This window comes from Lichenostomus cassidix, unplaced genomic scaffold, assembly GCF_008360975.1.
Source record: "Lichenostomus cassidix isolate B80296 unplaced genomic scaffold, HeHo_3.0 HiC_scaffold_35, whole genome shotgun sequence".
Classification (NCBI taxonomy): Eukaryota; Metazoa; Chordata; class Aves; order Passeriformes; family Meliphagidae; genus Lichenostomus; species Lichenostomus cassidix.
Window position 1 is genome coordinate 1,100,181 of NW_028147256.1, and position 20,668 is coordinate 1,120,848.

Genomic DNA, 20,668 nt, shown 5'->3' on the forward strand with positions numbered 1-20,668 from the left:
CACACACAGGTCCTGGCAGGTCGATAAATCACTCACCCACGCACTGCAGGTGCTCACAGACACACACACAGGTCCTGGCAGGTTCACACAGACACACACAGGTCCTGGCAGGTTCACCCAGGTCCTGGCAGGTCGATAAATCACTCACCCACGCACTGCAGGTGCTCACAGACACACACACAGGTCCTGGCAGGTTCACACAGGTACAGACACACACAGACAGGTCCTGGCAGGTTCACACAGGTACAGACACACACACACAGGTCCTGGCAGGTTCACACAGACACACACAGGTCCTGGCAGGTGGATAAATCACTCACCCACGCACTGGAGGTGCTCACAGACACACACAGCCAGGTCCTGGCAGGTGCACACACACACACACAGGTCCTGGCAGGTTCACACACACACACACAGGTCCTGGCAGCTCCATAAAGCTCACCCACGCACTGCAGGTGCTCGGGCTCGAAGTAGAAGCCGCTCGGGCAGTAGCAGCTGAAGGAAGTCGCCGAGTTGACACAAACTCCTCCCCGGCAGAGCGCAGGGAGCAGAGAGCACTCGTCTGCCTCTGGGGACGGGCAGGGGACAGTCAGGGGACAGCTTGGGGACAGCTTGGGGACAGTCAGGGACATGGGGACAGCTTGGGGACAGCCTGGGGACAGTCAGGGGACAGCTTGGGGACATCACAGGGGACACCCCAGGGGTGTCAGGGACATGGGGACAGCTTGGGGACAGCCTGGGACAGCTTGGGGACACCGCGGGGACACTCCGGGGACATCACAGGGACAGCCAGGGGCGTCAGGGACACCGCGGGGACAGTCGGGGACATCTAGGGACAGCCTGGGGACAGTCAGGGGACAGCCTGGGGACATGGGGACACCGCGGGGACAGCCTGGGGACACTCCGGGGATATCTCAGGGACACCCAGGGGACAGCCTGGGATAGCCTGGGACAGTGTGGGACAGTCTGGGGACAGTCTGGGGACACTTCCGGGACAGCCTGGGGACAGCCAGGGGCGTCAGGGGACACGGGGACAGCCAGGGGACACCGTGGGGACACCGCGGGGACACCGGGGAGACAGCCAGGGACAGCCTGGGGACAGCCTGGGACAGCCAGGGACAGCCTGGGGACAGCCCGGGGACACTCAGGGACACACAGGAACATCTAGGGACATCAGACGGACACCCTGGGGACATTCGGGGACATTCAGGGACATCACAGGGACCCCTGGGGACCCTTAGGGACACCTCAGCATCATCCAGGGACACTCAGGGACACCTCAGGGGCATCTAGGGACACCCAGGGACCCCAAGGGGACATCACAGATACCCCAGGGACATCCAGGGATACCGGGGACACCCTGGGGACATCCTGAGGACACCCTGGGGACACCCTGGGGACCCTTGGGGACACCCAGGGGACATCACAGATACCCCAGGGACATCCAGGGACACTGGGGACACCCTGGGGACACCTCAGGGACATACAGAGACATCTAGGGACATCAGAGACACCCTGGGGACCCTTGGGGACACCCTGGGGACACCCTGGGGACACCTCAGGGACATCCAGGGACATCCAGGGACACCCCTGGGGACACCGAGAGACATCTAGGGACACCCAGGGACACCCAGAGACACCCTGGGGACATCTAGGGACCTCCAGGGACACCAAGGGACATCACAGGGACATCTCAGGGACATCCAGGGACACCCTGGGGACAGCCAGGGACATCTCAGGGACATCTCAGGGACACCACAGGGACATCCAGGGACATTTCACCTGCGGGGACACCCTGGGGACCCTCAGGGACACGGCCAGCTCCGTGGGGACACAGGGCCAGGTGAGCCTCTGGGGGGACAGGGGACATCAGGGGGTGACCCCAGAATTGTGTCCCCAAATTCATCCCAAATTTGTCCCAAATTCATCCCAAATTCATCCCAAATTCATCCCAAATTCATCCCAAATTCATCCCAAATTTATCCCAAATTCATCCCAAATTTATCCCAAATTCACTCCTAAATTAATCCCAAATCCACCCAAAATTCATCCCAAATTTATCCCAAATTCACCCCAAATTCATCCCAAATTCATCCCAAATTTATCCCTAAATTCATACCAAATCCACCCGAAATTCAGATCAAATTTATCCCAAATCCACACGAAATCACCCCAAATTCATCCCAAATTTATCCCAAATTTATCCCTAAATTCATCCCAAATTCATCCCAAAATTCAGCTCAAATTCATCCCAAATTCATCCCAAATTTACCCCAAATTCATCCCAAATTTATCCCAAATTTATCCCTAAATTCATCCCAAATCCACCCCAAATTCATCCCAAAATTCAGCTCAAATTCACCCCAAATTCATCCCAAATTCACCCTAAATTCAACCAAAATTCACGCCAAATTCATCCCAAATTCTTCCTAAATTCACCCCAAATCCACCCCAAATCCCCCCAAATCCACTCCAAATCACCCCAAATCCACCCCAAATCCCCTAAATCCACCCCAAATCACCCCAAATTCCCCCAAATCCACCCCAAATCCTCACCCCACCCAAATCACCCCAAACTCCCAAATCACATCCACCCAAATCCACCACAAATCCCAAATCCCCCAAATCCACCCCAAATTACACCCCAAATCCCAAATCCACCCCAAACCCACCCAAATCCACCCACCAATCACCCCACACCCCCCCAAATCCACCTGCCCAATCCACCCAAATCACCCTAAATCACCCAAATCCACGCTAAATCCACCCCAAATCCACCCTAAATCCACCCAAAAACCACAAACCCAAATCACCCCAAATCTCCCCAAATCACACCAAATCCACCCCAAATCCACCCCAAATTATCCCCAAATCACCCCACCACCCCAAACCCCAAATCCACCCCAAATCCACCCCAAATCCACCCCAAATCCACCCCAAACCACAACCAATTAGCCAAATCCACCCCAAACCACCCCAAATCCACCCCAAAACCACCCCAAACCAACCCCAAACCCTCTCAAACCACCCCAAATACACCCCAAACCACCCCAAATCCACCCCAAATCCACCCCAAATCCTGTCCACCCCACCACCCACACCCACCCCCAACCCACCCCACACCCCACCCACACCACATCACCCCAATCCTACCCCTACCCCCAGACCACCCCCCCCAAATCACCCATCACCAAAATCACCCAAAATCCCTAAATCCACCCCAATACACCAAACCCACCAAATCACCCAAATCCACCCAAATTCCCAAATCACCCAAATCTACTCAAATCCACCCAAACCCCTCACAAATCACCTAAATCCACCCCAAATCCCAAATCCCTAAATCCCCAAATCCCCCAAAATCACCCCAAATCCCCCCAAATCCACCCAAATCCACCCCAAACCCATCCGAAATCCCCTAAATCCACCCCAAATCCACCCCAAATCACCCATAAATCACCCCAAATCCACCCCAAATCCACCCGAAATCACCCCAAATCCACCCCAAATGCACCCTAAATCACCCTAAATCCACCCAAAAATCCACCCCAAATTGACCCCAAATCCACCCCAAATCCACCCCAAATCCACCCAAAATCCACCCTAAATCACCCCAAATCCACCCCAAACCCACCCCAAATCCCCCAAACCCACCCCAAAGTTTTTAGGGTCTCACCTGTGCCAGGTGCAGGGCAGGGCTGCTCGGGGCATTGGGACCCCCAAGCCCACCCTACAGTGCAGCAGCATTGGGGTCGGGTGACATTTGGGGACAAAACCCCACAGGCCCTACTGAAGCACGAGGCCAGCCCGGGCGGGTTTTGGGGGATTTGTGGGATTTGGGGAATTGGTGGGTTTTGGGGAATTGGTGGGTTTTGGGGGATGATTTGTGGGATTTGTCGGTTTTGGGGGATTTGGGGACTTTGTGGGATTTGGGGACTTTGTGGACCTATTTGTGGGATTTGTGGGCTTTGGGGGATTTGTCGGTTTTGTGGACTTTGTGGGATTTGGGGGACGATTTGTGGGATTTGTCGGTTTTGGGGGATTTGTGGGGTTTGTGGGATTTGTGGACTTTGTGGGCTTTGTGGGATTTGTGGGATTTGTGGGATCAGTGGGATCAGTGGGATCAGTGGGGTCTGTGGGGTCGGGGCAGCCCCGCAGCGGCCGGTGACGGGGTCGAACTCCTGCCGGGGGTCGGGGCACAGGCACAGGAAGGATCCCTCGACGTTCTCGCAGCGCTCGACCCCACAGACCCCGCGCAGCGTCTGGCACTCGTCCACGTCTGCGGGATTTTTTGGGGATTTTTTGGGATTTTTTGGGGGATTTTTGGGGATTTTTGGGGATTTTTGGGGGATTTTTGGGAATTTTCGGGGATTTTGGGAGGTTTGGGATTTTGGGGGATTTTGGGATTTTTTGGGATTTTTTTGGGGATTTTTTGGGGATTTTTTGGGATTTTTTGGGATTTTTGGCGGATTTTTGGGGATTTTTTGGGGATTTTTTGGGGATTTTTGGGGATTGGGGTGAGCACTCGACCCCACAGACCCCGCGCAGCGTCTGGCACTCGTCCACGTCTGCGGGATTTTTTGGGATTTTTTGGGATTTTTTGGGATTTTTTGGGGATTTTTTGGGATTTTTTTTTGGGATGATTTGGGATTTTTGGGGATTTTTGGGGATTTTTGGGGATTTTTTGGGGATTTTTTGGGGATTTGGGTGAGCACTCGACCCTACAGACCCCGTGCAGCGTCTGGCACTCGTCCACGTCTGCGGGATTTTTGGGGATTTTTTGGGATTTTTTTGGGATTTTTGGGGATTTTTGGGGATTTTTTGGGGATTTTTGGCGGATTTTGGGGGATTTTTTGGGATTTTTTGGGGATTTTTTGGGGATTTTTTGGGGATTTTTTGGGGTTTGGGAACTTGGGGAGGGGGATATGGGGAGTGGGATTTGGGATGATTTGGGATGTGGGATGATTTGGGATGATTTGGGGTTTGGGGTGATTTGAGATTTGGGATGATTTGGGGTGATTTGAGATTTGGGATGATTTGGGATGATTTAAGATCTGGGATTTTGGATGATTTGGGATTTGCAATGATTTGGGATTTGGGATGATTTGGGATTTTGGGATTTTGGGATTTGGGGATTTGGGATTTGGAATGATTCAGGATTTGGGAATTTGGGGATTTGGGATTTGGTATTATTGGGGATTTGGGATTTGGGATTTGGGATAATTTGGGATAAGGGATTTAGGATTTAAGATCAGGGCTACCATACCCACGCACTGCTGGCCCTCACGGGCGGTTTCATAGCCAGGGTCACAGGGATTGGGATTTGGGACGATTTAGGATTTTGGATATGGGATCTGGTATTATTTGGGATTTTGGATATGGGATTTAGGATTTAGGATTTAGGATTTGGGATGATTTAGGATTAGGGCTACCATACCCACGCACTGCTGGCCCTCCCGGGCAGTCTCGTAGCCAGGGTCACAGGGATTGGGATTTGGGACGATTTGGGATTTAGGATTATTTGGGATTTAGGATGATTAGGGATTTAGGATTTGGGATGATTTGGCATTTAGGATTTAGGATTTAGGATTAGGGCTACCATACCCACGCACTGCTGGCCCTCCCGAGCTGTCTCATAGCCAGGGTCACAGGCGCACTGGAAGGAGCCGGGCAGGTTGTGACAGGTGGCATGGGGACCGCAGAGTGTCCCGTTGGAGCATTCGTCCACATCTGGGGTTGGGGACAGGAACGGGGTTGGGGACAGGAACAGGGTTGGGGACAGGAACAGCACTGGGGACAGGAACGGGGTTGGGGACAGGAATGGGGTTGGGGACAGGAACGGGGTTGGGGACAGGAACGGGGTTGGGGACAGGAACAGCATTGGGGACAGGAACAGCGTTGGGGACAGGAACAGCGTTGGGGACAGGAACGGGGTTGGGGACAGGAACGGGGTTGGGGACAGGAATGGGGTTGGGGACATCCCGAGATCCTCGTCCCGCCTTGGTGTGTCCCCAGGCCAGTCTCTGTGTCTGCATCCCCATCCCATAGTCCCAAATTCCCATATCCCATATTCTCATTTCCCCATCCCAATCCCATATCCCAATCCCATATCCCATATCCCATATCCCATATCCCATATCCCATATCCCATATCCCAATCCCATACCGACACAGTCCCCGCTGTCCCCAGGCTGGAATCCCGGCTGGCACTCGGGATCAATCCCAAATCCCAAATCCCAAATCCCAAATCCCAAATCCCAAATTCCCAAATTCCCAAATCCCAAATCCCTCACCGACGCAGTCCCCGCTGTCCCCAGGCCGGAATCCCGGCTGGCACTCGGGATCAATCCCATATCCCATACAATATCCCAAATCCCAATCCCATACCGACGCAGTCCCCGCTGTCCCCGGGCCGGAATCCCGGCTGGCACTCGGGATCAATCCCATATCCCATACAATATCCCAAATCCCAAATCCCATACCGACGCAGTCCCCGCTGTCCCCAGGCCGGAATCCCGGCTGGCACTCGGGATCAATCCCATATCCCATACAATATCCCAAATCCCAATCCCATACCGACGCAGTCCCCGCTGTCCCCGGGCCGGAATCCCGGCTGGCACTCGGGATCAATCCCATATCCCATATCCCATATCCCAATCCCAAATCCCATACCGACGCAGTCCCCGCTGTCCCCAGGCCGGAATCCCAGCTGGCACTCGGGGACGCAGCGATAGGAACCGGGAATGTTGTCACAGCGCTGAGCCCCGCAGAGCCCGGCCCCGTACTCCTGGCACTCGTCCACGTCTGCATGGGGACACCGAGGGGACATGGGGACACCATGGGGACATGGGGACATTGAGAAATGGGGACATCGAGGGATGGGGAAATTGAGGGATGGGGAAATGGGGACACCATGGGGACATCGGGACATCAAGGGATGGGGACATCAGGACATTTAGGGGGCATGGAGACACCATGGGGACATGGGGACATGGAGGGATGGGGACATGGAGGGATGGGGAAATTGGGACACCATGGAGACATCAGGACATCAAGGGATGGGGACATCGAGGATGGGGACATCAGGACACCCAGGGATGGGGACATTGGGACACGGAGGGATGGGGACAGCAGGACACCGAGGGATGGGGACATCGAGGGATGGGGAAATTGGGACACCATGGGGACATCGGGACATCAAGGGATGGGGAAATTGGGACACCAAGGCATGGGGAGAGCAGGACAATGAGGGATGGTGACATGGGGACACCGAGGGATGGGGACACCGAGGGATGGGGACATCGAGGGATGGGGACATCAAGGGATGGGGACATGGGGACATCAAGGGTTGGGGACATGGGGACATTGAGGGATGGAGACATCAGGACATCGAGGAATGGGGACATTGGGATACCCAGGGATGGGGACAGCAGGACACCGAGTGGTGGGGACATCGGGACACCATGGGATGGGGACATGAGGACATTAAGGGATGGGGACAGCAGTATACCGAGTGATGGGGACATTGGGATACCCAGGGATGGGGACATGGGGACACCATGGGGACACCGAGGGATAGGGACAGCAGGACATCCAGGGATGGAGACATGGGGACACCCAGGGATGGGGACATCAGGACACCCAGCTCCAGGCTGAGAACACGCCCTGGATCATCCCAATCCCTGTGTCCATCCCAATCCCATGTTCCCATCCCAATCCCATGTCCATCCCAATCTCTGTGTCCATCCCAATCCCATGTCCATCCCAATCCCATGTCCCCATCCCAATTCCCATGTCCCCATTCCCATCCCAGTCCCCACATCCCCATATCCCCATTCCCATCCGTCTCCCCATATCCCCATTCCCATCCCAATCCCAGTGTTCCCATTCCCATCCCAATTCCCGTGTCCATCCCAGTCCCTGTGTCCATCCCAATCCCATGTCCATCCCAATTTCCATATCCCCATTCCCATCCCAATCCCAGTGTTCCCATTCCCATCCCAATCCCCACGCCCATCCCAGTTCCCACATCCCCATATCCCCATCCCATTCCCCACATCCCCAACCCAATCCCAAATTCCCATATCCCAATCCCTCACTGAGGCAGTTCCTGCCATCTCCAGGCTGGAATCCCAGCTGGCATTCGGGATCAGTCCCATATCCCGTATCCCATATCCCCATATCCCCATGCCAATCCCATATCCAATACCCCATACCCGAATCCCATATCCCAATCCCATATTCCCATTTCCCCATCCCAATCCAATATCCCGTATCCCATATCCAATATCCCAATCCCATATCCCATATCCCATATCCCATTTCCCCATCCCAATCCCATATCCCCAATCCCAAATCCCAATCCCTCACCAACGCAGTCCCCGCTGTCCCCAGGCCGGAATCCCGGCTGGCACTCGGGATCAATCCCATATCCCAAATCCCAAATCCCAAATCCCAAATCCCATACCAATGCAGTCCCCGCTGTCCCCGGGCCGGAATCCCGGCTGGCACTCGGGATCAATCCCATATCCCATATCCCATACAATATCCCAAATCCCAAATCCCATACCGACGCAGTCCCCGCTGTCCCCGGGCCGGAATCCCGGCTGGCACTCGGGATCAATCCCAAATCCCAAATCCCAAATCCCAAATCCCAATCCCAATCCCAAATCCCATACCGACACAGTCCCCGCTGTCCCCGGGCCGGAATCCCGGCTGGCACTCGGGATCAATCCCAAATCCCAAATCCCAATCCCAAATCCCAAATCCCATACCGACACAGTCCCCGCTGTCCCCAGGCCGGAATCCCGGCTGGCACTCGGGGACGCAGCGATAGGAACCGGGAATGTTGTCACAGCGCTGAGCCCCGCAGAGCCCGGCCCCGTACTCCTGGCACTCGTCCACGTCTGATGGGGACACGAACGGAGCCTCCAGCCCCGTTCCAGGGGTTCTGGATGCCCCCATCCCATCCCATCCCATCCCACCCCATCCCATCCCATCCCACCCCATTATCCCATCAATCCCATCCCATCATATCCCATCCCATCTCATCCCATCCCATCCCATCCCATCCCAATCCCATCCCATCCCATCCCATCCCACCCCATTCCCGGCCATCCCCATCCCATTATCCCATCCCACTGGACACAGCCGGACCCTCCAGCCCCATTCCAGAGGTTCTGGATGTCCCCATCCCATCCCATTCCAGAGGTTCTGGATGTCCCTGTCCCACCCCATTCCAGGCCATCCACATTCCAGGCCATCCCCATTCCCATCCCATCCCATCCCATCCCATCCCATCCCATCCCATCCCATCCCATCCCATTATCTCATCCCATTATCCCATCCCATCCCATCCCATCCCATCCCATCCCATCCCATTATCGCGTCCCATTATCCCATCCCATTATCCCATCCCATTATCCCATCCCATCCCATCCCATCCCATCCCACCCCATTATCGCGTCCCATTATCCCATCCCATTATCCCATCCCATCCCATTGTACATCCCAATCTGACCCCATTCCCAAGGTTCCGGCCGTCCCCATCCCACCCCATTCCTGAGGTTCTGGACATCCCCATCCCATCCCATCCCATTATCCCATCCCAACCCATCATCCCATTATCCCATCATCCCATTATCCCATCATCCCATTATCCCATTCCATTATCCCATCCCATTATCCCATCCCATTCCATTATCCCATCCCATTATCCCATCCCATTATCCCATCCCATCCCATTATCCCATCCCATTCCATTATCCCATCCCATTCCATTATCCCATCCCATTCCATCATCCCATTATCCCATCCCATCCCATCCCATTATCCCATCCCATCATCCCATCCCATCATCCCATCCCATTATCCCATCCCATCCCATTATCCCATATCCCATCCCATTATCCCATTATCCCATCCCATTCCCATTATCCCATTATCCCATTCCATCCCATCATCCCATCCCATCACCCATCCCATTATCCCATCCCATATCCCATCCCATTATCCCTATCCCATCCCATTATCCCACCCCATTCCCATCCCATCCCATCCCATCATCCCATTATCCCATCCCATTATCCCATCCCAACCCATCATCCCATCATCCCATTATCCCATCCCATCCCATCCCATTCCTGAGGCTCTAGATGTCCCTGTCCCATCCCATTCCCGAGGTTCTGGCCACCCCATCCCATCCCATCCCATCCCATCCCATCCCAATCCCATTATCCCATCAATCCCACCCCATTATCCCATTATCCCATTATCCCATCCCACCCCATTCCCGGCTGTCCCCACGCCGTGTCCCTGTCCCCTCACCGCGGCACTCGGCCTTGGCGTCGTCGGTGCGAAAGCCTGCCGGACATTGGCACTGGAAGGAGCCCTCGGTGTTGAGGCAGCGGCCGCCCGAGCACACCGCCCCGCGCTGGCACTCGTCCACGTCTGGGATTTATGGGATTTATGGGATTTATGGGATTTATGGGAATTGGGAGTTGTGGGATATGGGAAGGAAGGAGCCCTCGGTGTTGAGGCAGCGGCCGCCCGAGCACACCGCCCCGCGCTGGCACTCGTCCACGTCTGGGATTTATGGGATTTGGGAATTGGGAATTTTGGGATGTGGGAATTATGGGATTTGGGATATGGGATTTGGGGTGGGAGTGGGAGGTGTTGGCACAGACATCCCCGTGATGTCCCCATCCCCGCACTGTCCCCGATATCCCAATCCCCCCAATGTCCCCGATGTCCCCAATGTCCCCGATATCCCAATCCCCACAATCCCCCCAGTGTCCCCGCGATGTCCCCAATGTCCCCAGTGTCCCCGCACCGGTGCAAGCAGTGCCATCGGCTGTCACCGCGAAGCCATCGGCTGTCCCCATCCCCTCAATGTCCCCATCCCCTCGATGTCCCCATCCCCTCGATGTCCCCAATCCCCCCGATGTCCCCGCTGTCCCCGCGATGTCGCACCGGTGCAGGCTGTCCCGTCAGCTGTCACCGCGAAGCCATCTGCGCACAGGCAGCGGAACGAGCCCGGGCTGTTGACACACTCGCCATGCGGGAAGCAGTGCTCGCCCTCCAGGCACTCGTTGACATCTGCGGCGACACCGCCGTGTCACCAGCGGGTGGTGGCGCCGCCGGGATGTCCCCAGGGGTGGCCGGAGGGTCACCGCTCACCCTGGCAGGCGGTGGCGGCGGCGGTGGCGCGGTAGCCGCGGTGACACTCGCAGCGGAACGAGCCAGCCGTGTTGAGGCAGCGACCGTGGGGACCGCAGGGGGACAGTCCCGAGGAGCACTCGTCCACGTCTAGGGACATTGGGGACATTGGGGACACCGTGGGGACACCGTGGGGACTGCAGGGGGACAGTCCCGAGGAGCACTCGTCCACGTCTAGGGACATTGGGGACATTGGGGACACCGTGGGGACATTGGGGACACTGGGGACACCGTGGGGACCGCAGGGGGACAGTCCCGAGGAGCACTCGTCCACGTCTAGGGGACACTGGGGACATTTGGGACACTGTGGGGACACTGGGGACACCGCGGGGACCGCAGGGGGACAGTCCCGAGGAGCACTCGTCCACGTCTAGGGGACACTGGGGACATTGGGGACACTGTGGGGACATTGGGGACACCGTGGGGACCGCAGGGGGACAGTCCCGAGGAGCACTCGTCCACGTCTAGGGGACATTGGGGACACCGTGGGGACCGCAGGGGGACAGTCCCGAGGAGCACTCGTCCACGTCTAGGGGACACTGGGGACACCCAGGTGACCCCCAGGTGACACAGGTGACCCCCAGGTGGTCCAGGTGATCCAGGTGACCCAGGGGACACAGGTGACCCCCAGGTGACCCCCAGCTGATACCCAGGTGCCCCCCAGGTGACACAGATGACCCAGGTGACACTCAGGTGACACCCACGTGACCCCCAGGTCACCCAGGTCACCCAGCTGACACCCAGGTGCCCCCCAGGTGCCCCAGGTGCCCCTCAGGTGCCCCCCAGGTGCCCCAGGTGACACTGAGGTGACCCGCAGGTGACCCCGGTGACACAGGTGACCCCCAGGTGCCCCCCAGGTGCCCCAGGTGACACTGAGGTGACATTACCTGCGCAGCGGCCGTGTCGCAGGCGGAACCCCTCGGGGCAGGGCTGGCAGCGGAACGATCCCGCTGTGTTCACACACTCCTGACCCGGACAGGCCAGGTGGTGCTCGCACTCGTCGATGTCTGGGGACAGCAGGGGACAGCAGGGGACAGCAGGGGACAGCAGGGGACAGCGGGGGTGACATTGAGTCACAGTGACCCCATAACTGACCCCAAATCCCATAACAGTGACCCTAAATCACAGTGAACCCATAACTGATCCCAAATCCCATAACAGAGTGACCCCAAGTTCTCACACTCATCGATGTCTGGGGACAGCAGGGGACAGCAGGGGACAGCAGGGGACAGCAGGAGTCACATCAGGTCACAGTGACCCCATAACAGTGACCCCAAATCACAGTGACCCCATAACAGTGACCCTAAATCATGCTGATCCCATAACAGGGTCACCCCAAGTTGTCACACTCATCGATATCTGAGGGGACAGCAGAGGACAGCAGGGGACAGCGGGGGTGACATCAGGTCATGGTGACGCCGTAACAGTGACCCTAAATCATGCTGATCCCATAACAGTGACCCTAAATCATGCTGATCCCATAACAGGGTCACCCCAAGTTCTCACACTCATCAATATCTGAGGGGACAGCAGGGCACAGCAGGGGTGACATCAGGTCACGGTGACCCCATAACTGACCCCAAATCCCATAACAGTGACCCTAAATCACAGTGACCCCATAACTGATCCCAAATCCTATAACAGAGTGACCCCAAGTTCTCACACTCGTCGATGTCTGGGGACAGCGGGGGACAGCAGGGGACAGCGGGGGTGACATTGAGTCACAGTGACCCCATAACTGACCCCAAATCCCATAACAGTGACCCCAAATCACAGCGAACCCATAACTGATCCCAAATCCTATAACAGAGTGACCCCAAGTTCTCACACTCATCGATGTCTGGGGACAGCAGGGGACAGCAGGGGTGACACTGAGTCACAGTGACCCCATAATGTGACCCCAAGTCACAGTGACCCCATAACAGTGACCCTAAATCATGCTGATCCCATAACAGAGTGACCCCAAGTCATGGTGATCCCATAACAGAGTGACCCCAAGTTCTCACACTCGTCGATGTCTGGGGACAGCAGGGGACAGCGGGGGTGACACTGAGTCACAGTGACCCCATAACTGACCCCAAATCCCATAACAGTGACCCTAAATCACGGTGATCCCATAACAGAGTGACCCCAAGTTCTCACACTCATCGATGTCTGGGGACAGCGGGGGACAGCAGGGGACAGCGGGGGTGACACTGAGTCACAGTGACCCCATAACAGTGACCTTAAATCCCATAACAGTGACCCCAAGTCATGGTGACCCCATAACAGAGTGAGCCCAAGTTTTTGCACTCATCAATGTCTGGGGACAGCGGGGGACAGCAGGGGACAGCAGGGGTGACATCAGGTCACAGTGACCCCATAATGTGACCCCAAATCACAGTGATCCCATAACTGATCCCAAATCCTATAACAGAGTGACCCCAAGTTCTCACACTCATCGATGTCTGAGGGATAGCAGGGGACAGCGGGGGACAGCAGGGGACATTGAGGGTGACACCGAGTCACGGTGACCCCATAACAGTGACCCTAAATCACGGTGATCCTATAAAAGTGACCCTAAATCATGGTGATCCTATAAAAGTGACCCCAAGTTCTCACACTCATCGATGTCTGAGGGACAGCAGGGGACAGCAGGGGACAGCAGGGGTGACACTGAGTCACAGTGACCCCATAACTGACCCCAAATCCCATAACAGTGACCCCAAGTCATGGTGACCCCATAACAGAGTGAGCCCAAGTTTTTGCACTCATCGATGTCTGGGGACAGCAGGGGACAGCAGGGGACAGCAGGGGTGACATTGAGTCATGGTGACCCCGTAACTGACCCCAAATCCCATAACAGTGACCCCAAATCCCATAATAGTGACCCCTAGTGATGGTGACCCCATAACAGTGACCCCAAGTAATGGCGATCCCATAACAGAGTGACCCCAAGTTCTCACACTCATCGATGTCTGGGGACAGCAGGGGACAGCAGGGGACAGCAGGGGTGACATCAGGGGTGACCCCATAATGTGACCCCAAATCACAGTGACCCCATAACTGATCCCAAATCCCATAACAGTGACCCCAAGTCATGGTGACCCCAAGTTGTCACACTCATCGATGTCTGGGGGACAGCAGGGGACAGCAGGGGTGACATCAGGTCACAGTGACCCCATAACTGACCCCAAATCTCAGTGATCCCATAACTGATCCCAAATCCCATAACAGAGTGACCCCAAGTTCTCACACTCATCGATGTCTGGGGACAGCGGGGGACAGCAGGGGACAGCAGGGGTGACACTGAGTCACAGTGACCCCCTAACAGTGACCCCAAATCCCATAATGTGACCCCAAGTCACGGTGACCCCATAACTGATCCCAAATCCCATAACAGTGACCCCAAGTCATGGTGACCCCAAGTTCTCACACTCCCCCAAAATCCCCATTTTTCACCCTAAAACCACCACGATTTTTCCTCCCAGTTCCTCCCAGTCCATCCCAGTCCATCCCAGTACAAACCAGTTCCCTTTTTCTCCCCAAAATCCCAATTTTCACCCCCAAAATCCTCATTTTTCACCCCAAAACCACCACGATTTTCCCTCCCAGTCTATCCCAGTCCATCCCAGTAACTCCCAGTTCCTCCCCAAATCTCCTCCCAGTCTCTCCCAGTCCATCCCAATTCCCTCCCAGTCCCTCCCAGTCCCTCCCAGTACAAACCAGTTCCCTTTTTCTCCCCAAAATCCCCATTTTTCACCCTAAATATCCCCATTTTCACCCCAAAATCCCCATTTTTCACCCCAAAACCACCGCAATTTTCCCTCCCAGTTCCTCCCAGTCCCTCCCAGTTCATCCCAGTCCCTCCCAGTCCCTCCCAGTCCCTCCCAGTTCATCCCAGTCCATCCCAGTATAAACCAGTTCCCTTTTCTTCCCCAAAACCTCCATTTTTCACCCCTAAAATCCTCATTTTTCACCCCAAAACCACTGCGATTTTCCCTCCCAGTCGCTCCCAGTCCCCCCAGTCCCTCCCAGTCCATCCCAATCCCCTCCCAGTCCCTCCCAGTATAAACCAGTTCGCTTTCCCTCCCCAAAATCCCCATTTTCACCCCTAAAATCCCAAATTTCACCCTAAAAATCCCCATTTTTCACCCCCAAAATCCCCATTTTTCACCCTAAAACCACCCCGATTTTCCCTCCCAGTCCCTCCCAGTTCCCTCCCAGTCGCTCCCAGTCCCCCCAGTCCCCCCGGGCACTCACCCTGGCAGGGCTGGTCGCCCCCCGCCCCGCGGTAGCCCGCTGGGCACACACACCGGTAGCTGCCAGGTGAGTTCTCGCAGCGGCCGTGGGCGCAGGGGGAGGGGCTCTGGGCGCACTCGTCCACATCTGGGGGCACAGGTGAGCTCAGGTGGGCACAGGTGGGCTCAGGTGAGGCAAAGGTGAGCTCAGGTGAGCTCAGGTGGGCACAGGTGAGCACAGGTGAGTATAGGTGAGCTCAGGTGAGGGACAGGTGAGGGACAGGTGAGCTCAGGTGAGCTCAGGTGAGGGACAGGTGGGCTCAGGTGGGCACAGGTGAGCTCAGGTGGGCACAGGTGAGGGACAGGTGGGCTCAGGTGAGCACAGGTGACCTCAGGTGAGTGACAGGTGAGCACAGGTGAGCTCAGGTGAGGGACAGGTGAGCACAGGTGAGGCAAAGGTGAGCTCAGGTGAGGGACAGGTGGGCACAGGTGAGTGACAGGTGAGCTCAGGTGAGCTCAGGTGGGCACAGGTGAGTGACAGGTGAGCTCAGGTGAGGGCACAGGTGAGCTCAGGTGGGCACAGGTGAGTGACAGGTGAGCTCAGGTGAGGGCACAGGTGAGCTCAGGTGGGCACAGGTGAGTGACAGGTGAGCTCAGGTGAGGGCACAGGTGAGCTCAGGTGGGCACAGGTGAGTGACAGGTGAGCTCAGTAGCACAGGTGAGCTCAGGTGGGCACAGGTGAGTGACAGGTGAGCTCAGGTGAGGGCACAGGTGAGCTCAGGTGGGCACAGGTGAGTGACAGGTGAGCTCAGGTGAGGGCACAGGTGAGCTCAGGTGGGCACAGGTGAGTGACAGGTGAGCTCAGGTGAGGGCACAGGTGAGCTCAGGTGAGGGACAGGTGGGCACAGGTGAGCTCAGGTGAGCTCAGGTGAGCTCAGGTGAGGGCACAGGTGAGGACAGGTGAGCTCGGGTGGGCACAGGTGAGGGACAGGTGGGCACAGGTGAGCTCAGGTGAGGGACAGGTGAGGGACAGGTGGAGTTTTGGGGTGGCACAGGTGAGCTCAGGTGAGCACAGGTGTGCACAGGTAAGCTCAGGTGGGCACTGGTGAGTATAGGTGAGCTCAGGTGGGCACAGGAGAGCTCAGGTGAGCACAGGTGAGGCACAGGTGAGCTCAGGTGAGCCCAGGAGTGCTCAGGTGGGCACAGGTGGAGTTTTGGGGTGGCACAGGTGAGCTCAGGTGGGCACAGGTGAGGCACAGGTGGGCACAGGTGGGTTCAGGTGGGCACAGGTGAGCACAGGTGGGCACAGGTGAGGCACAGGTGAGCTCAGGTGGGCACACGTGGAGTTTTGGGGTGGCACAGGTGAGTACAGGTGGGCACAGGTGAGGTTTTGGGGTCCCGCTGACCTCAGCACTTGGTGCCCACGGGGTTTGGGGAGCACAGGTGGGTTTTGGGGGATTACAGGTGTGCCCAGGTGGGTTTTGGGGGGATCACAGGTTAACCCAGGTGTGCCCAGGTGGGATTTGGGATGGCACAGGTGGGTTTAGGGGGATCACAGGTTAACCCAGGTGTGCCCAGGTGGGATTTGGGATGGCACAGGTGGGTTTAGGGGGATCACAGGTTAACCCAGGTGTGCCCAGGTGGGTTTTGGGGGATCCCAGGTGTGCCCAGGTGAGGTTTTGGGGGATCCCAGGTATGCCCAGGTGTGCCCAGGTGTGCCCAGGTGGGATTTGGGGGGGATCCCAGGTGTGCCCAGGTGTGCCCAGGTGGGATTTGGGGGGATCACAGGTGTGGCCAGGTGTGGCCAGGTGTGGCCAGGTGTGGCCAGGTGTGGCCAGGTGAGGTTTTGGGGTCCCACTGACCTCGGCACTCGGTGCTGGCGGGCTCGGCGCTGTGCCCAGGTGGGATTTGGGATGGCACAGGTGTGCCCAGGTGTGCCCAGGTGGGATTTGGGATGGCACAGGTGGGTTTGGGGGGATCCCAGGTGTGCCCAGGTGAGGTTTTGGGGGATCCCAGGTGTGCCCAGTTGTGCCCAGGTGTGCCCAGGTGTGCCCAGGTGTGATTTGTGGGGATCACAGGTGTGCCCAGGTGTGCCCAGGTGGGATTTGGGGGATCCCAGGTGTGGCCAGGTGAGATTTGGGGGGGATCCCAGGTGTGCCCAGGTGTGCCCAGGTGTGCCCAGGTGTGCCCAGGTGTGCCCCGGTGGGTTTTGGGGTCCCACTGACCTCGGCACTCGGTGCCGGCGGGCTCGGCGCTGTGCCCAGGTGGGCACACACACCTGAAGCTGCCCACCGAGTTCTCGCAGCGGCCGGGCGAGCAGGGCGGCGGCACCTGGCGGCACTCGTCGATGTCTGGGGGGAACAGGTGGGCACAGGTGAGATTAGGTGAGGCACAGGTGAGCACAGGTGGAGTTTTGGGGTGGCACAGGTGAGCTCAGGTGAGCACAGATGAGGGACAGGTGAGCACAGGTGAGGCACAGGTGGAGTTTTGGGGTGGCACAGGTGAGCTCAGGTGAGGCACAGGTGAGCTCAGGTGAGGCACAGGTGAGCACAGGTAAGCTCAGGTGAGCTCAGGTGAGGCACAGGTGGAGTTACGGGGTGGCAAAGGTGAGGTCAGGTGAGGTCAGGTGAGCTCAGGTGAGGCACAGGTCAGCTCAGGTGAGGCACAGGTGAAGTTTTGGGGTGGCGCAGGTGAGGTCAGGTGAGCTCAGGTGAGCTCAGGTAAGGCACAGGTCAGCTCAGGTGAGGCACAGGTGAAGTTTTGGGGTGGCACAGGTGAGCTCAGGTGAGCTCAGGTGAGCTCAGGTGAGGCACAGATGAGGCAGAGGAGAGCTCAGGTGAGGCACAGATGAGGGACAGGTGAGCTCAGGTGAGGCACAGGTGAGCTCAGGTGAGGGACAAGTGAGCACAGGTGAGCTCAGGTGAGCACAGGTGAGCTCAGGTGAGCTCAGGTGAGCACAGGTGAGCTCAGGTGAGCTCACCTGAGGGACAGGTGAACCCCCCCAACACCTTGAACCCCCCGAGATACCCCAGGACCTTTTTAAACTCCCTAAAAACCCCTTGAAAGACCCTAAAATGCCCAAAAAACCCCCAAAAAACCCAAAAAAACCCCTTTAAAAACCAAAAAAACCCTTTAAAAACCCCAAAACCCCAAAAAAACCCTTTAAAAACCCCAAAAACCCCCCAAAAAACCCCAAAAACCCCAGACTCACCTATGCAGTGTGTCCCCTGGGGGCTGAGCCAGAAGCCCCCCCGGCAGAGGCAGGTGTAGCCCCCCGAGACCCCCTTGGAACCCCCAAACCGCCCCAAAAACCCCTTGAAACACCCCAACCCCCAAAACCCCTTGAAACCCCCAAAGATCCCCAAAAACCCCTTGAAGACCCCAAAAACCCCTTGAAACACCCAAAAGACCCCTTTAAACACCCCCAAAACCCCAAAGATCCCTAAAGACCCCTTGAAGCCCCCAAGACCCCCAAGACCCCTTCAGATACTCCAAAACGCCCCAAAGCCCCTTCAAAACCCCCAAAAAACTCCTTTAAACCCCCCAAAAAAAACCCCAAAAACCCCAAAAACCCCTTTAAACCCCCAAAACGCCCTTGAAACACCCCAAAACCCCCAAAGACCCCTTTAAAACCCCCAAAAAACCCCCAAACACCCCAAAAACACCTTTAAACATCCCAAAACCCAAAAAATCCCTTTAAACACCCCAAAACACCCCAAAACCCCCAAACCCCAAAATCCCCCCAAATCTCCCCAAACTCACCGACGCAGTGTGTCCCCTGGGGGCTGAGCCAGAAGCCCCCCCGGCAGAGGCAGGTGTAGCCCCCCGAGACCCCCTTGGAACCCCCCAAAAACCCCCAAAGACCCTTGAAACCCCCAAAATCCCAAAGACCCCTTGAAAGACCCCAAACCCCTTGAAACACCCAAAAGACCCCTTTAGACACCCAAAACCCCAGACCCCTTGAAACCCCCAAGACCCCCAAGACCCCTTCAGATACCCCAAAATGCCCCAAAAACCCCTTCAAAACCCTAAAAGCCCTTCAAAACTCCCCAAAAACCCTTTAAAAACCCCAAACCCCCTAAAACCCCTTTAAAACCCCAAAAACCCCTGAAACACCCCAAGACCCCCCAAAAAGACCCCGATAAACCCCCAAAGACCTCTTGAAACCCCCAAAACCCCCAAAGACACCTTTAAACCCCCCAAACCCTTTAAATCCCCAAAATCCCTTTAAAAACCTCAAAACCCCCCAAGACCCCCCAAAACCCCCCAAAATCTCCCCAAACTCACCGACGCAGTGTGTCCCCTGGGGGCTGAGCCAGAAGCCCCTCCGGCAGAGGCAGGTGTATCCCCCCGAGACCCCCTTGGAACCCCCAAAACCTCCCCAAAGATCCCCCAAAACCCCTTGAAACACCCCAAAACGCCCAAAGACCCCTTGAAAGACCCCAAAACCCCCCAAAAAACCCCTTCAAAAAAACCCCAAAAGAAGACATAACCCAAAAACCCCCAAAAAGAAACCTGAAAGCCCCAAGACCCCAAGACCTTTCCAAAGACCCAAAACACAAAAACCCCAAAAACCCCCTTCCAAACCCCAAAACTTTAAAAACCCCAAAAACCCAAAAAAACCCTTTAAACACCACCAAACCCCACAAAGACCTCTTTAACTCCACAAGACCACTTAAAACCAAAGACCACAACAGACCCTTAAGATACACACAAAACCAAAAACCATTCAAACTTTAAAAACCCCAACACCTTTAAAAGACACAGAAACCTGCACCCCAAAACCCCCCAAAGACCACTTGAAACCCCCAAAGACCTCTTGAAACCCACCAAAACCCCACAAAGACCACACCCAACCACAAAACCCCTTTAAATCCCCAAAAAATCCCTTTAAACACCCCAAAACACCCCAAAAAAACCCCAAAATCCCCCCAAATCTCCCCAAACTCACCGACGCAGTGTGTCCCCTGGGGGCTGAGCCAGAAGCCCCCCCGGCAGAGGCAGGTGTAGCCCCCCGAGACCCCCTTGGAACCCCCAAACCGCCCCAAAGATCCCCCAAAACCCCTTGAAAGACCCCAAAATCCCTTGAAACACCCCAAAAACCCCCCAAAGACCCCTTTAAACACCCCAAAACCCCCAAAGATCCCCTAAAGACCCCTTGAAAGGGCCCAAGACCCCCCAAAGACCCCTTCAGATACCCCAAAAAGCCCCAAAAACCCCTTCAAAACCCC

The 20,668-nt window shown here is 56.4% G+C and overlaps 1 protein-coding gene across 1 annotated transcript in view; it reads right to left on the bottom strand.

Moving 5' to 3' along the window:
• LTBP4 (latent transforming growth factor beta binding protein 4) overlaps nucleotides 1–20,668 on the bottom strand; it is a gene marked incomplete at its 5' end in the record, with an annotated part of 43,151 nt that overhangs the window by 571 nt on the left and 21,912 nt on the right. The window contains 12 exons of the mRNA XM_085044014.1: nucleotides 321–568; nucleotides 1,783–1,851; nucleotides 3,677–4,279; nucleotides 5,605–5,730; nucleotides 6,673–6,804; nucleotides 8,775–8,906; nucleotides 10,327–10,449; nucleotides 10,972–11,097; nucleotides 11,179–11,307; nucleotides 12,105–12,224; nucleotides 15,460–15,585; nucleotides 17,663–17,788. Of these exons, the coding sequence (XP_084900140.1) occupies nucleotides 321–568; nucleotides 1,783–1,851; nucleotides 3,677–4,279; nucleotides 5,605–5,730; nucleotides 6,673–6,804; nucleotides 8,775–8,906; nucleotides 10,327–10,449; nucleotides 10,972–11,097; nucleotides 11,179–11,307; nucleotides 12,105–12,224; nucleotides 15,460–15,585; nucleotides 17,663–17,788 (2,060 nt within the window). The remainder of the gene's footprint in view (nucleotides 1–320; nucleotides 569–1,782; nucleotides 1,852–3,676; nucleotides 4,280–5,604; nucleotides 5,731–6,672; nucleotides 6,805–8,774; nucleotides 8,907–10,326; nucleotides 10,450–10,971; nucleotides 11,098–11,178; nucleotides 11,308–12,104; nucleotides 12,225–15,459; nucleotides 15,586–17,662; nucleotides 17,789–20,668) is intronic.